The 12,803-nt window shown below is 38.7% G+C and overlaps 1 protein-coding gene across 4 annotated transcripts in view; it reads right to left on the bottom strand.

The window, feature by feature from the left end:
• Window positions 1-12,803, bottom strand: part of MYO3A (myosin IIIA) — a 119,654-nt gene that overhangs the window by 6,043 nt on the left and 100,808 nt on the right. For 3 of the 4 annotated variants that reach the window (XM_054060104.1, XM_054060102.1, XM_054060105.1), the window contains 3 exons: window positions 11,515-12,490; window positions 10,698-10,836; window positions 1,495-1,604 (listed from right to left, as the gene is read on the bottom strand). In XM_054060104.1, the coding sequence (XP_053916079.1) occupies window positions 1,495-1,604; window positions 10,698-10,836; window positions 11,515-12,490 (1,225 nt within the window). Of the gene's footprint in view, window positions 1-1,494; window positions 1,605-10,697; window positions 10,859-11,514; window positions 12,491-12,803 lie in introns of those variants that run through there. The other variant, XR_008448783.1, reaches the window with a different exon arrangement.

Genomic DNA, 12,803 nt, shown 5'->3' with positions numbered 1-12,803 from the left:
ATTTTCAGGAGATATAAGCTTAATAATCATCTACTAATACCTGCAAGTCACAGAGATTTTTAATAAGGTAGAAAATTCATGATAGCTGGAAAAGCTGGCTATCCTCAAGTTAGAGCTCAATGACTTGCCCCAGGTCTAAGAATTCAAGAACTAGCAGGTCTCCTTTCTAAGCTTTGGTGTATAGATATTTATACAGAACCTTTCCCTCACCAGTGTTAGGAAGAAGGGCTGCTTTTTCATGGCCTCTTGAAAAATACAATTAATTGAAGGTAATATTGACTAATTGAAAAACTGCTGATAAAGATTTGTTTTAAAATTCCCCAACATTACTGCAGGTTTTGTTTGCACTGATGTGATGGCTGTTTTCTGATACAGAGCTGGATTAGCTTTCAGAAAATACTATATTCCTGACCGTCTAGTCTCGGCTTTCTAAATACGCATTTACTTCAGAATTACACTTCACCTCAGAAATTTCCTGATACAGAATTCAGTGTCATGCCTTTCATGTCAGTCCTTCACCAATTCCCACCAATTTTGCTTTCAGAAAACAAATCTTATTCTTACATGCCAATTTATTTTTAAGAATGTAATTTCTTTTCAGCATATCACTGTTCCAAGGCTGAGCTATTTCAAAGCCCCCCTAATAAAACATAGCTGTATTTGTCTTTTTTGGTATGCCAGACACAACTCTCCCTTAAGGCCCCGGTGACACCTTCTGCTGAAAGGAGAAGCAATTGCTACGCTTAGTTTATTAGCTGGGCTCTCACTGGCTGTTGAAATAGGTCACTGAGATACAGGCACCTCGAGCAAATGAGTTTAATTGCTTTTTTTTTTTTTTTTGTTGGAACTGCTTTCTTAGCTTCTTTTACATTTTTTTCTCTTTCTGCTACTTTCTTGCCTGTTTTCCTATATTTAAGGGCGCCAAAGTCAAGAGTGGAAAGCAGCCTTTGGCATCTGAACTTGGACCAAAGCCTATATATAGAGACACTCAAATCTGTTAGTCTCCTGAGCTGTTGGTAGTTGCCAATTCCTTCATAATCACAATCTGACACATTTGTAAAGGAAGTAACAGTGTGCATACTAATACAGTTTATTTTAATATTTGCTCTTTCTGCAAGATCAAGCACTAATTTATACACTCAAAATAGCTCTCCAAATGAACATATTTCTCTCTCGTGACTGACAAAGAAACTACAGAGACCAGGCACTTAATTTAGGTATTGAAAGTGCAAATGCTGCTATGAATGTACTGAATGTACGTGTGTTTAGGTACCAAACTAAAAATTAGCCTGACCTACGTACCCAATCAGGGTAACTCTGAACCTTAATAATTTCAAATCTAGTTTGAAATATGAAGTTTGTGGCCTGCCTCCTTTCAGCAGGGCACATCTTTTATATTTTATTAGAAAGGAATACAGGGAATCAGGCAATTAGAAAGAACGTTTAGTGGGAATTATCTGGCAGACTTAACCCAGAAAAGCTTGCTAAACTCACATGTATTAGAGTGTAGTAGCTGGAGTCTTCTGGATTATTTAAGGTCTTAGGCTTCCGTGGCCTCCTTGGGGGTCTCTGCATTGGCCGAGAGTCCTCAACTTTGGCTGCAACTGTGAAAAATCAAAAGATAGCAATATTTATTTCTTCATAGAAAAGGAAGTTTTAACAAAATCAGGAGAGAATTTCACCAAAAGGAGCAAAAAAAAATCCATGTAGCCACCCTCACTGCTTGTAGTAACTCAAGAAAGCAACTGTTTGGGACACTTCTATGACTGGACTGGAAAGGGGAATGGTTTTATTCATTTGAGTCCTGACACATGCCACGTATTGAGCGTCAGGCTGGAACAGCCCAGCACTCTGCCTGGCATAGGCTTCTCTTTCTGAAAAGGGCTGATGCTCCACATTCAGAAAAAGACTCTGAAGGGTAATAGCCATGGAAGGCTACAGGCACCTGTAGACATGATGAAGAAGGAGGGTGTTGCAGGGCAGCAGAACACCTATGATGGTGGAGATGGGTCATAGGGACACATATAGAGAGCAATGAATGAAGCCACAGCATAAGGTCTAGGCACAGTGAACTGTATGTCCAGGTATATTCCATTATCCAGTGAGGATTTAAATTGCCCTTGTCCCATCACAGAAGTATCCAGAGGACAGCCCATGAGAAAAAGCATCTCCTTACTTATTAGTGAATATAGTGTGAGGGTGGAATGAGAATCTACTTCCAATGAATTACTGAAATGTGTTCTGCTGATCTAGTCATCTTTCACACAAACTGAGTTCAACTCTATAAGCCCCATGTGCTAACTACATTTGATTGAGACTTAGGAGGAAGAATGTATTTTGTCTCTAATGACCATCAGAAACCCTTTAACATGATAAAAACATACATCAGACACCTTTTTAATCAAGAAGGTGGTGCAATCATTTAAAATGAGAAATGATCACTAATACATCCATGTTGACTCCTGCAAAATCAGCTGTGTAAGTTTTTTGTTATATGTGATAAATAAAGGCTTGTAAAGGTCATGGATAAGAGGGCAGAATGAATAATGTTGATTTAAATTGTAGTTGGATAATGATTATGTTTATTGTTTTAGTTTCTTATCTGAAATGCAGACTGGTTCTCATGTAATGAATGAGCAAATATCTTTTAACATTTTGCACTTCAGAGAACAATGGTGTTTTTCTAAGTCATGGTACAGATAATTCATGTTAAACAATGAAATTTAGATGAAATAAATCCATTTCACTAACCTGTGTTAAATACAAATAATATTCTTTAATTTGAATAGGTACAGCAGGCCTGACTGTGCTCTTACATGGACTGTTGTTGCCCTGCTGCATTTCAAATGGGCCACCTGGAGTTATCTGACTTTCCATTTGTGAAAGAGTAGAGGCATATCTTCCCTATCTTATTTTCAAGCACAACAGGAGCCTAAACTGGAAAAAATAACTTTAAAAAACCTTAAAATTCAGTGTAGTTGAATAGAAACACCTAACCCCTCATCTGTAGGGGATATTAAAAATTTGTGTCAAAGATCATGACCGCACGAAAATCTGGGAAAGGAAAATGAAGTCACATTTGAGGCTTTAGGAAAATCTCAAGGAAAATACCTAAATATTTTTTTATTGTCCCCTAAGAATTCATCACTATGCATGCTGTTATATTATTTAATTAATCACTGTCAAACACATAAAGCATTATCGTATTCTAGATTACAATTATTGCAACTGAAATTTCTTATATACTACCTGCATATGTGTTCTGCAAAGAAGACTCCTCTTGCATTCAAAAAACATTACTGTGATAATGATAAGGTACAAAATAGCTTTTCGTCTTAGCTCCTGCATTGTACCCTTGCATGAACTATGCAAAAGAACTGAGGGACAGAAATACCATGCTGGGGTAGGCAGCTGTCTAAGCTTGGATCTCCATTGTTCCTTTTTAAAATTACACACAGGGCTAAAAATGCAATTCTGATCTTTGTCTCCAAATTACACAGTAAGTAAAAAATAGCTGGATGTTTTTTTAGCTTTCTTTGTTTCATCAGAATGTGAACCTGTGATTTCCTTCTGCACCTTAGATTTGTGTGTTCATTGCTACTGAAACAAAGCTGATATGGTAGTTGCTTGTATTGGATAACTCACTGCACAAAGTAAAATTTGCCTTTTCATTAGTTTCTCATAATTCCAGAAATCATTTACTTACTAGAGTTAAAGGTAGAAGGCAAATTAGATACCAAAGGCACATAAATGGTGAGTTTGATGTGCTTGATTTCCAGATGGCCTATGCCTTTCTGCAGTACACAATGAAGCAGAAAGGAGGAGTAAAATAATTCACTTATTAATAGGCCAAGTACGTTGCTTCTAGAGTCCATTACAAAGAAAATGGTTTTATTGAAGCTCAGTCTCTCCATAGTAAAGTGTCTTATACCCTATTTTCCCTTAAGACTTCAGGTATCTCTATCAAGATCTGGCTATGCGCTTTTTATGTAAAAGGAAAACATGCTTTCTATCTAACAAACATTTAAATAGATATGTTGCAACATTGATATGAAACCCATTCACAACATTAGCTGTCAAAGCACTTTGAAAATGTCAGGTTGGAACTATTATCCCTATCCAATAACAGGGTAAATGAGATGCACAAAGCAAGACACACCGGGACTTACTTAAGGTTATGTGCCAGTCAGTCATGCTCACAGCTAAGCAGCTGGACTGGAGGACTGTGCTCTGACTTGTGGCTTTGCAGCCAGCCCACGCCCTACAGCTACATCTGCCTGCACAGGTGCCGTCAGTGTTGTGACTATTCCTGTGCCTTAGAAGCAATGCGTGAGAGAAACTGGAAACAAAGACATTTGATGGCACACAAACATTCCTTTTTAAAGGTTTTACCAAAAGGAAGATGAGTTGAATAAGTTAAAAAGGAGAAGGATTTTCCTTGAACTGCTTAAGTGCATGCAGTCAGTACTCAATTAGTAAAAAGAAAGAGGCTTTGCTTTTGTGACATGGATGTTTTGCTTTTGGACCTTAACAGCGAATGTCAGCCACGCTGCAGCCTATGCCTAGGATGTTGTACCTCTCTTCTGCCCGAACCTGAAGCATACGTTTGATCAAGTGATGATGGAAAGTTTAATAAATATTAAGGTCATTTTCCATGAGAATGAATGAATTACAGAGTTAAGAGTCAGCAAAGGTGTGCGAACAGTGTGGCTGCCAGGTAACAGTAAAGAAAGTTTAGAAAATCTGTGGAAAATTCCTTATTCCTGTTAGTACCTTGTCTAGCTTGTTTAACACTATCTGAAAGGTTTCTACTTAAGTTGCACACATATTCTTCAGCTTTACGGTGTTCACTTACAGGGTATTACTACTTAGTCCTCACTGAAAGCTCCAAATATATTGAAAAAATAAGAAAAGGGACAATGAAATTTTGGATGAGCTCATTTAACGTATGTGGACCCTGAACACCACCACAAACTACAGAAACTGGATAGCTGTATGTGCTTGAAATATTAAAGTATGAGCAAGAAATCCTTGAATAAAGATAAGCCAGTATCAACAGCCCTTTAGGTTGAACTGTGTCTGCACATCGTGACATACAATGATAAGGTTGGAAGACAACAATCTTGAGGAATCAACATCCATGGATGCTAATGTAAATCAACATACGACTTTCAATAGATCTTATACTCAAGATTGGAGAAGTAGTGTGTTTCAAGCTGTGATAAGCATCTAAGTGATGAAAGGTCTTTATTTATTAGGCCACCCAGAGAAAAAGATAAACATGTCTTCAGGTCATTTAAGTGAAATGTTACATATTTGATTCAGTGCTGTTCCACATCTTAGTGGGACAGAAAGTATAAAGGCAGGCTCAGAATACAGCAGGAAGAAAAACAAGAGTAAGAGCAGTAATTGTACGGGGTTTTAGAGGGGCTTGGAAGTAATCAGAAAAATGCACATAGACAAGAACTACTCTTTAATATTCTGGTTAGTAATTTTTAGGCATTGTTCATTCATAGGACATCTCCCACAGTCAGATTTAGAAATTACAGTTGATGGGTGCCAATGCTGAGCAGTCTGGAGAAAACAGAGGGATTATTCTGGCATAGACCTATAACTAGGAACTGCAAGAGACTGAGAACTTTCCGACTGCATTCAGCAAGAGTTGAGAGTGTTCGATTTTTTGTGCCTAAGTTCTGCTAGCCCCACTAAGGGAAGTGTTTTCATTCTCTGGCTGACACCAATACTCGCATTTTGGAGAGTCTTGTGACCTGGGATTATTGCTATTTAGGAGAGGTTGTTTAAGGAAAATGGCTGCATTCCTCTTCTGTGACCTCCCAACTCTTATGCTCTGCATGGATCTGACAAGATCCCAGCACAGATCTTCTGTGTCCCAGCTACATGGTGTCCAAAGGGCCACTCCAGTAGCAGAGAACAACCAAAGAGAAGTACTTGACTACCTGCTTTCCTCTGGCCCCATGCCTCTGTGCTCCCTGACTGGCCACTCACTTACAAAGAAGAAAGACCACTCAGTGAATACTGGTCTCCCCAGTCCATGCGACATGGGCTCCCTTTTCCTTGCAAAAGCTGCTCACAAAACCCATTCAAATAGTGCTGCGGCAGTCTGCAGCAGGAGGAATCCTGGATGAAAACCCCATCTCGGTGTTTGTGTAGATGAAAAAATCCTCAGCTGAACTGGAGTTCCTTGTACCACGTGAATTTCATTCTAAATATAGAAAATTATGTTCCTGAGATTTTGTACTTGAACTGTCATTTAGTACTTATAAGGATGGGCACCATTATTCATCTGGAGAAAAAAGAAAAAAAAATTGCTCCCATAATGATCAAATTCCCCTTACTTCAGGCTTTGACCTCAAAAAACTTGACAGTGGCTATTTGTCCACCTATTCTGACACCACCACAGCCCAAGGCTCATTAACAGTCCAAAGGTCCAGTCCTGGGATGCAGCCATTATGTTTAGCTGAATACATTTAGCAAGCAAATATAACCTGCTCAGAAATTCATGCCACAGGGAATACTGTTTATTCCTGGAACATTGTGCAGTTTGCTTTATGCATTTTTATAATTACAAATAAATTAATTTAAGAACAACTTAGCTTGTGGATTTAAGGTTCATTTAACCTTTTTGCCCTTATGTTCTTTAAGCTGCAGGCTTTGCATTTTTATTAAAATAAACGGTTTTGAAAATTTCAACATTTATCACAGTTTGCCATCCAGCTGCCTCACAGTTCCTCCTCTTTTGTAGGTAGCAATGCAATAAAATATTTTATCAGAGGAGCCAGTAAATTCTCAAATTGAACAATAGCCACTACCCACAGATGAAGGTGGATAAGTATTACTATCTTGCATAGAGCTGTGCAATACAATTCACATGATATAGCTGTAAAATGATATATAAAACTAGTGAAGCTGAGGAAGAAGTGTAAATAAATGTAAATGAACAGAGTAATTACAAACAGGTAAATACTACATGACTTAAAGAACAGCTAAAGCTCAGCAATCATTACTTTCATAAGGGTAGGACAGCAAAGGTAGCCCTAGAGGGAAACCTGCAGTAAAAGCATATGCTGTAAATGTGTGTGCATAAATTGTACTGTAACACATAGTGTAGGGAAGAATACAGGAAGGTTCCTCCCTGTTTAATAGACAATGGATCACTCACCATGTCTACCTGCTTCACTTTAGCATGACAGTCTGCAGTGCATTACCTCAAGTCTTTGTTTTATGTACTTATATGTAGTCCTGTCTTGCAGACAGTATAACCCAAATGAGCTGAACACAGGCCTCTTTTTACTTAACTATTCTCTACATCTAGTTAGATCATGTTTGCTATGATAAATATTTACTTAAGAAGACGCAGCTTTGTGATTGAGCTCTGTGTGCTTAGGCTCCAACCAGCTCAGCTCACAGGCAAGCTGGGGAACTACTGCATCATTTTCTCTTCCTTCAGTACCCTGTGCACTGGTCGTAGCTAGAAAAGAAAGTTTTCCTGTCATGTGAATTACATTTGAATGTAGAAAAATAAAGTTCGCATTCTACATCAAGAAAGGTCTTTCAGTCGACTGCTTAGCAGTTATAAATATGGTTGTGTGGATGTGAGGAATCAGGGCTTGTGTCCCTGCTGCCATCACTCCATATCCTAAGTGAGCAGTTCAGCCTGGTACCCACTGTCAAACTGTGTTACAGAGAGTGAAGCTTCACATAATGGCCAAGAAGGCTGGAAGAATGCAGTGTTTGATTAGAGTGCAGTCGACCTTCCTTCTTGCTTTTTGAAAGTTCAATGTGTAGCCAAAGTTACCTTCGTTAATTTATCACAAGTAGCTACACAAGTTGTGTGAGGCACTTGGGTCAATAACAAAACACAGCAAACCCAAACTATGGCTGCCCAACCCAGCTACGAAAGAAGGGCCAAGGAGCCTGAACCAGCTCGAAGCGTAATATTGTCTGTTGTGTCAAGGAAAGGTTGGCTACAGAAAGACTGCAAACATGAGTTCCAGTGAGAACTGAATGAGGACTGGTTTTGGGGTGGTTTAATTCACTGGCATAGGGCATTCAAGTGAGTGACTAGCTAGACAGCAGTAAATAGGCTGGAAAGGCTAGTTTGGTTTGAGACAGAAAGGGTCAACTCATGCTTTGCAGCATTTAAGAGCTGGTAGGACTACTTTAGGTGGCCTGTGCTTTAGTGGCACATTTCTCTGTAGTCAGTTCAGGCATAGCTTCTTAGTCAAATAGCACCCATTGTTCCATTTAAAATGCATTCACTTTTGAAAAAGTAACTTCTGAGCTCCGTACTCACCTTGCCTGCACGCCAACTTACATCAATTCAATCAAAACCAAAGCATGTGTCCACTATATTTATTTTTAAAAACCCACAAATTTTTGCAAAAATTCTGCATAAGCCATCTTGAAATGAGCATGCTTTGACTACAAAGTATTTTTAATGTATATGAAAATGAGCATTTAGGACTCCCTTTTTGATGCTTCCTACTATTTGAAAGTTATGATTGCTATTGCTGATGTTTTTTTGCAAACATCCATTGCAAAATAGCAAACATCCATTTTTTGCATCCATAAAAGGAAAGAAGGGGGATTTGTAAGTCATCAGAATTTCTGTAAAGATTTTGCCTGAGGCATAAAAGAGCTAAGTACTGTCATGTCACATATACAGACATTTGTTGGGAGAAAACAAAGAAAATAAATCCTTCTTTTGTTAAGACCACACAACATTATCATGTAAAAAAAATCTTATTTTCATCTGCTTACTAAAATGAGGCCAAAGACTCAGTCTCCTATGCAACTGAATAACAGTTTCAGTGTTGTCTTAAAAAGCATTTTGACATGGTTCAAATGTATGACATTTTTCATGTTTTTGTTCAAAAGGATACAACAGAGCACTTTCACACACTTTACCATTGGAAAAACATTGTATTATGACATGACAGAGGTTTAAAGCATTGGGATATTTTCAGAGATAAAGGGAAGTGGCTGACTGGTCGCCACTTTAAGCAGGGTTGCACACACAGATGACAAACTCTGGTGTCCTTTTGTCTCCTGTAGAGCTACTTAAATTTACAGCAATGTGAACTGTATACTTTACTCTCTTTTTTCACATGGCATGAACATACTGATATATTTTCACTTGTTTCATTTGTGTAAGTTCTTTAACTTATAAAATAGGTGTTTGTGTATTCCCTTTCCCTTTATCTACCTCTCTTCTCTGGCTTCTGCAGAAAAATACGTAAGAACCAAGAATTATTTCCCACAGCATAAATTTTTAATTCCTCGTGTTTACCTTGTAAAAAATCAGTTCTTACTAAAGAACTCAGTACAAACCCACTACTGACAACGACAAGCATTGCTCTGTCTTTAATGAAAGATTATGGCACCTAGTTTTCCATCTGACATCTGTCTTCTCTTGCAGTCTTCGGTACTGGGAACTGGTTGAACTACATAGATTATCTACTAGCAGACAGCTTACACTTAGAGGTTTAGATTTTGTAAAAGCATTAATTTTTGCACTCTGCTCACTTGAAAGGACTACAAAATAGGGGTGAAGTACTCTTAGGATCTCTGCAGCATAGGTGTGGGAACAGAAGGATGTCTCAGCATACATGACAAGTGAATCAACAATGTTATAGAGAAAATAGTACAGTTAGCTCTGGGCAGTCCTGGATCTGATCAAATCTGTGCAGGGATGAGCAGAGATCTTCCACAAAGGCAGTGCAGTGGCATGGATTGGCACAACCCACCCTGTAGAAATGGAGACCTACCCAGTCATCTGCCACATTTGCCCTCATCTTCCACCTCAGCTATGGCCCAAGAGACAGACTGAGGAAATCCCCTCTTCTGTCTATTCCTATTGAAGAGTCCTGAGCAGCTCAGTTGTCTCTTTGTGGATCTCTCCATAGGGCACAGGTCTCAATGATCTGCATGCTCTGAATCTCATGTCTTCCACTTTATTTTCCCAGCACTCCCTCCTGCTGGCACCTAACCTGCTCCAAGCACGCTTGCATTTTGGGAACCCCTACTGTCTATATTTACTGGAATATAAATACCTTTGGAGCATATTTTCACACCTAATGTCCTCTTAAGTATATGAGTTAAAGTATATGAGATGCCAATTATTAATAAAACTTGTAATTTTAGGACATGACCACCAACATGGGTAGGATTTATGTTTTGATAGCCATGGTAGATAGCTAAAACCTTACTCAGCATAAATGTAACAAACTTTGGTAAATGGTTTGACATAGTACCTAAAAAAATATTTTGTCTTTAAAACACAGTCCCATATAGCACAGACATCAACAGCACAGACAGTTTAGCAACGTATGAGTATAAAAGAGACAATGTGGAATTTTTACCAAATAGAATTATTTTCTAGAGATACTATGTGTGTATCTCACAATGATTCCTTCACCAGTCTTAAGCAGCACTGAGACAAAATACTAGAAAAACAGCAAATATGTAAATCCCAACCAAGCTGGATATTTCATTGGAACCTATGTTCCAGATGTACTAATATAGGGTTCAGTATAAAAATGAACAGTCTGAATTACATGAGAAGTCAGAGTTAACTCATCTACTAGTTCCCTGGCCTTTGAAAATGTGACTAGGAGTGGCTTCTTGACAGTCCTGCGTGAAAATGAAAATTCTGCCAACAGTAAGGTCAACGTTACCTGACTGACAAACATGAGAAGAAAGTCGACCATTAGCTTGTTTATCTTTGGACAGCATCACAGGTCTCAGCTGGTGTGACAAGATCATTTCATTCAATTTTTGCTGCAATGCTAAGTAGTCCTCAGATAATTTTGATATCTGAAAAATATAATATAAAATTCTACTTGTATAAATAAGCACCTATGTTCCAATGTAATGAAAGGTAAAATAGTGGATTAGAGAAAGAACTTAAAAAGTATTGCTCCACCTACTGTGCTTTAGTCCTCTACTACACTTACGTCCCTATCCCCCTTAAAAAAAGAAAGAAGAAAAAAAAAAGAGAAAAAAGACACATAGGAAACTCCATGATGCAGCCCAGTCCTGCAGCAACTTCATGTCGCTTCACAAATGTAAGCAGAAGGTTGCCTTGCTGGTGCAGAATAGCTTCTATAGCTGTAGGCATACTTCTCTGCACATGTGAGTCTGACGTTGACACAACAACTTTTAGTTTTATTAACAGAGATATTTCCCAAGTTTACTGAATTAAGGGCCTTGCCTGTTTTTCAAACAAAAGCAACGCTTCTGCATTTAACCTAAACCAGGTTAAAACTATCATAATACTTTTCCAGTGCTCTAAATTTGTATTTCTCTTCTTTCTTAAAAGGTATTTTGTCTTGCAGCCCAAAATATGAATATTTATGGAACTCTCATTACAAACATCTCAGTCTCAATTTAGAGAGTAACTCCCTGGTACCACTGAGGCCAGTAAAATAACTTTGCTATTCTGACACTGTTCAGAGTATCACGCTCAACATACGTAGCATATAAGCTTCTTACCTGCCGTGAAAAGGCTGCCAAATCACAAGCATCTTTCTCTGACTCCCCCTTCGGTGTCTTCGGGTCTTCAGCCTCCGCACTGGTGCCTTCCCTATCTTTTGTTGTTTGGGGATCATTATTTTGAATGTGTACTGATTCTGCGGACACCTTTATAGCTTTCTCTTGACTTTTGCAAGGCAGTTTCCCTTCTTTTCTGAGTTGCCCTCTCCTTCTGTAAACCCGGTAATTGCTCTGAATAACCACTGCTGCCTTCTCTTTGTCTTCTGAACTTCGTTTTTCTGCCTCAACTCGCTTCCATGAGCCTTTTAGTGACTCTCTTCTTCTAATTCCTTTACATCCTGTAGGCATCACCGCTTCGTGTTTCAGGTGATTTCTTTCCACACCCTTGTCCGTCCTGGGCTGGACCACAGCAGATTCTCGATTTTGCCCATCTGCACTGAGCATGTCTTGATTATCTTGCTCTTGTTGGAGATCAGGTTCAGCTGTGATTTTGACAGATTTTCTGGACAGCTTTTCCAAAGGGGTCTGTTCTTCACCTTTACCAACACATTCTGTTGCAGGGTTCTGCTCCACAGAAGCTCCCTCTCCTTCAGCAGATGCTTTCTGTTGCTCCTGTACATTCCCAGTGTCACTGTACCTACAGCACTCGCTGTCAGTCACAGCATTGGCTTCATCTTGAATCTCCTCATTTGCTACTTCTTCCAGTGTATCATTTTGAGCTGGCTGTAGTTGCGCTTCAAGGAATTCCACAGCAGATAATTCTTCCTCTGCTATTTTTCTGTCCTGTTCCTTTATTTTTTTACGGACTCTGTAGCCTCTGTAATGGCTCTGAACAATGACGGCTGCTTCTTCTTCTGTTTTAGGACAGGCACTCTTCACACCAGCTGCACTTTCATCATTATCTTGAAGTTCTTCATCCTTCTCCTTTTCATTAACAGATGCTGCATTTTCAGTATGTTTCTTTCTAAGTGATTCCCTGAATGTAATAGAGTTTTGGGCAAAAATTATAGCTGAAGGAGATGAAGGATAGTGACTACTTTAAAACTACCTTTGGTGGCGTTTCTGTACAAAAAGGCAATCTGATACATTGCTACATGGGAAAGATTTAGTGCATATAGCTGGAATTAAAGATGGCAAACCAATCTCTCTCTTTATGATGATTATTATTTCTTGAAGTGAAAAGGGACATCTCTGTCAAATTTTTCACAGAAAATCGCTAGGGGGACAATCTACACTTCACGAAAGCTGATAAAACAATAAGGAATTTATTTAAATGTTAAAAAAAAGGC

The sequence above is a fragment of the Cuculus canorus genome, chromosome 2 (genome assembly GCF_017976375.1).
Source record: "Cuculus canorus isolate bCucCan1 chromosome 2, bCucCan1.pri, whole genome shotgun sequence".
Lineage (NCBI taxonomy): Eukaryota > Metazoa > Chordata > Aves > Cuculiformes > Cuculidae > Cuculus > Cuculus canorus.
The sequence above is the reverse complement of the archived record's forward strand: the minus strand, read 5'-3'. Positions and strand labels throughout refer to the sequence as shown.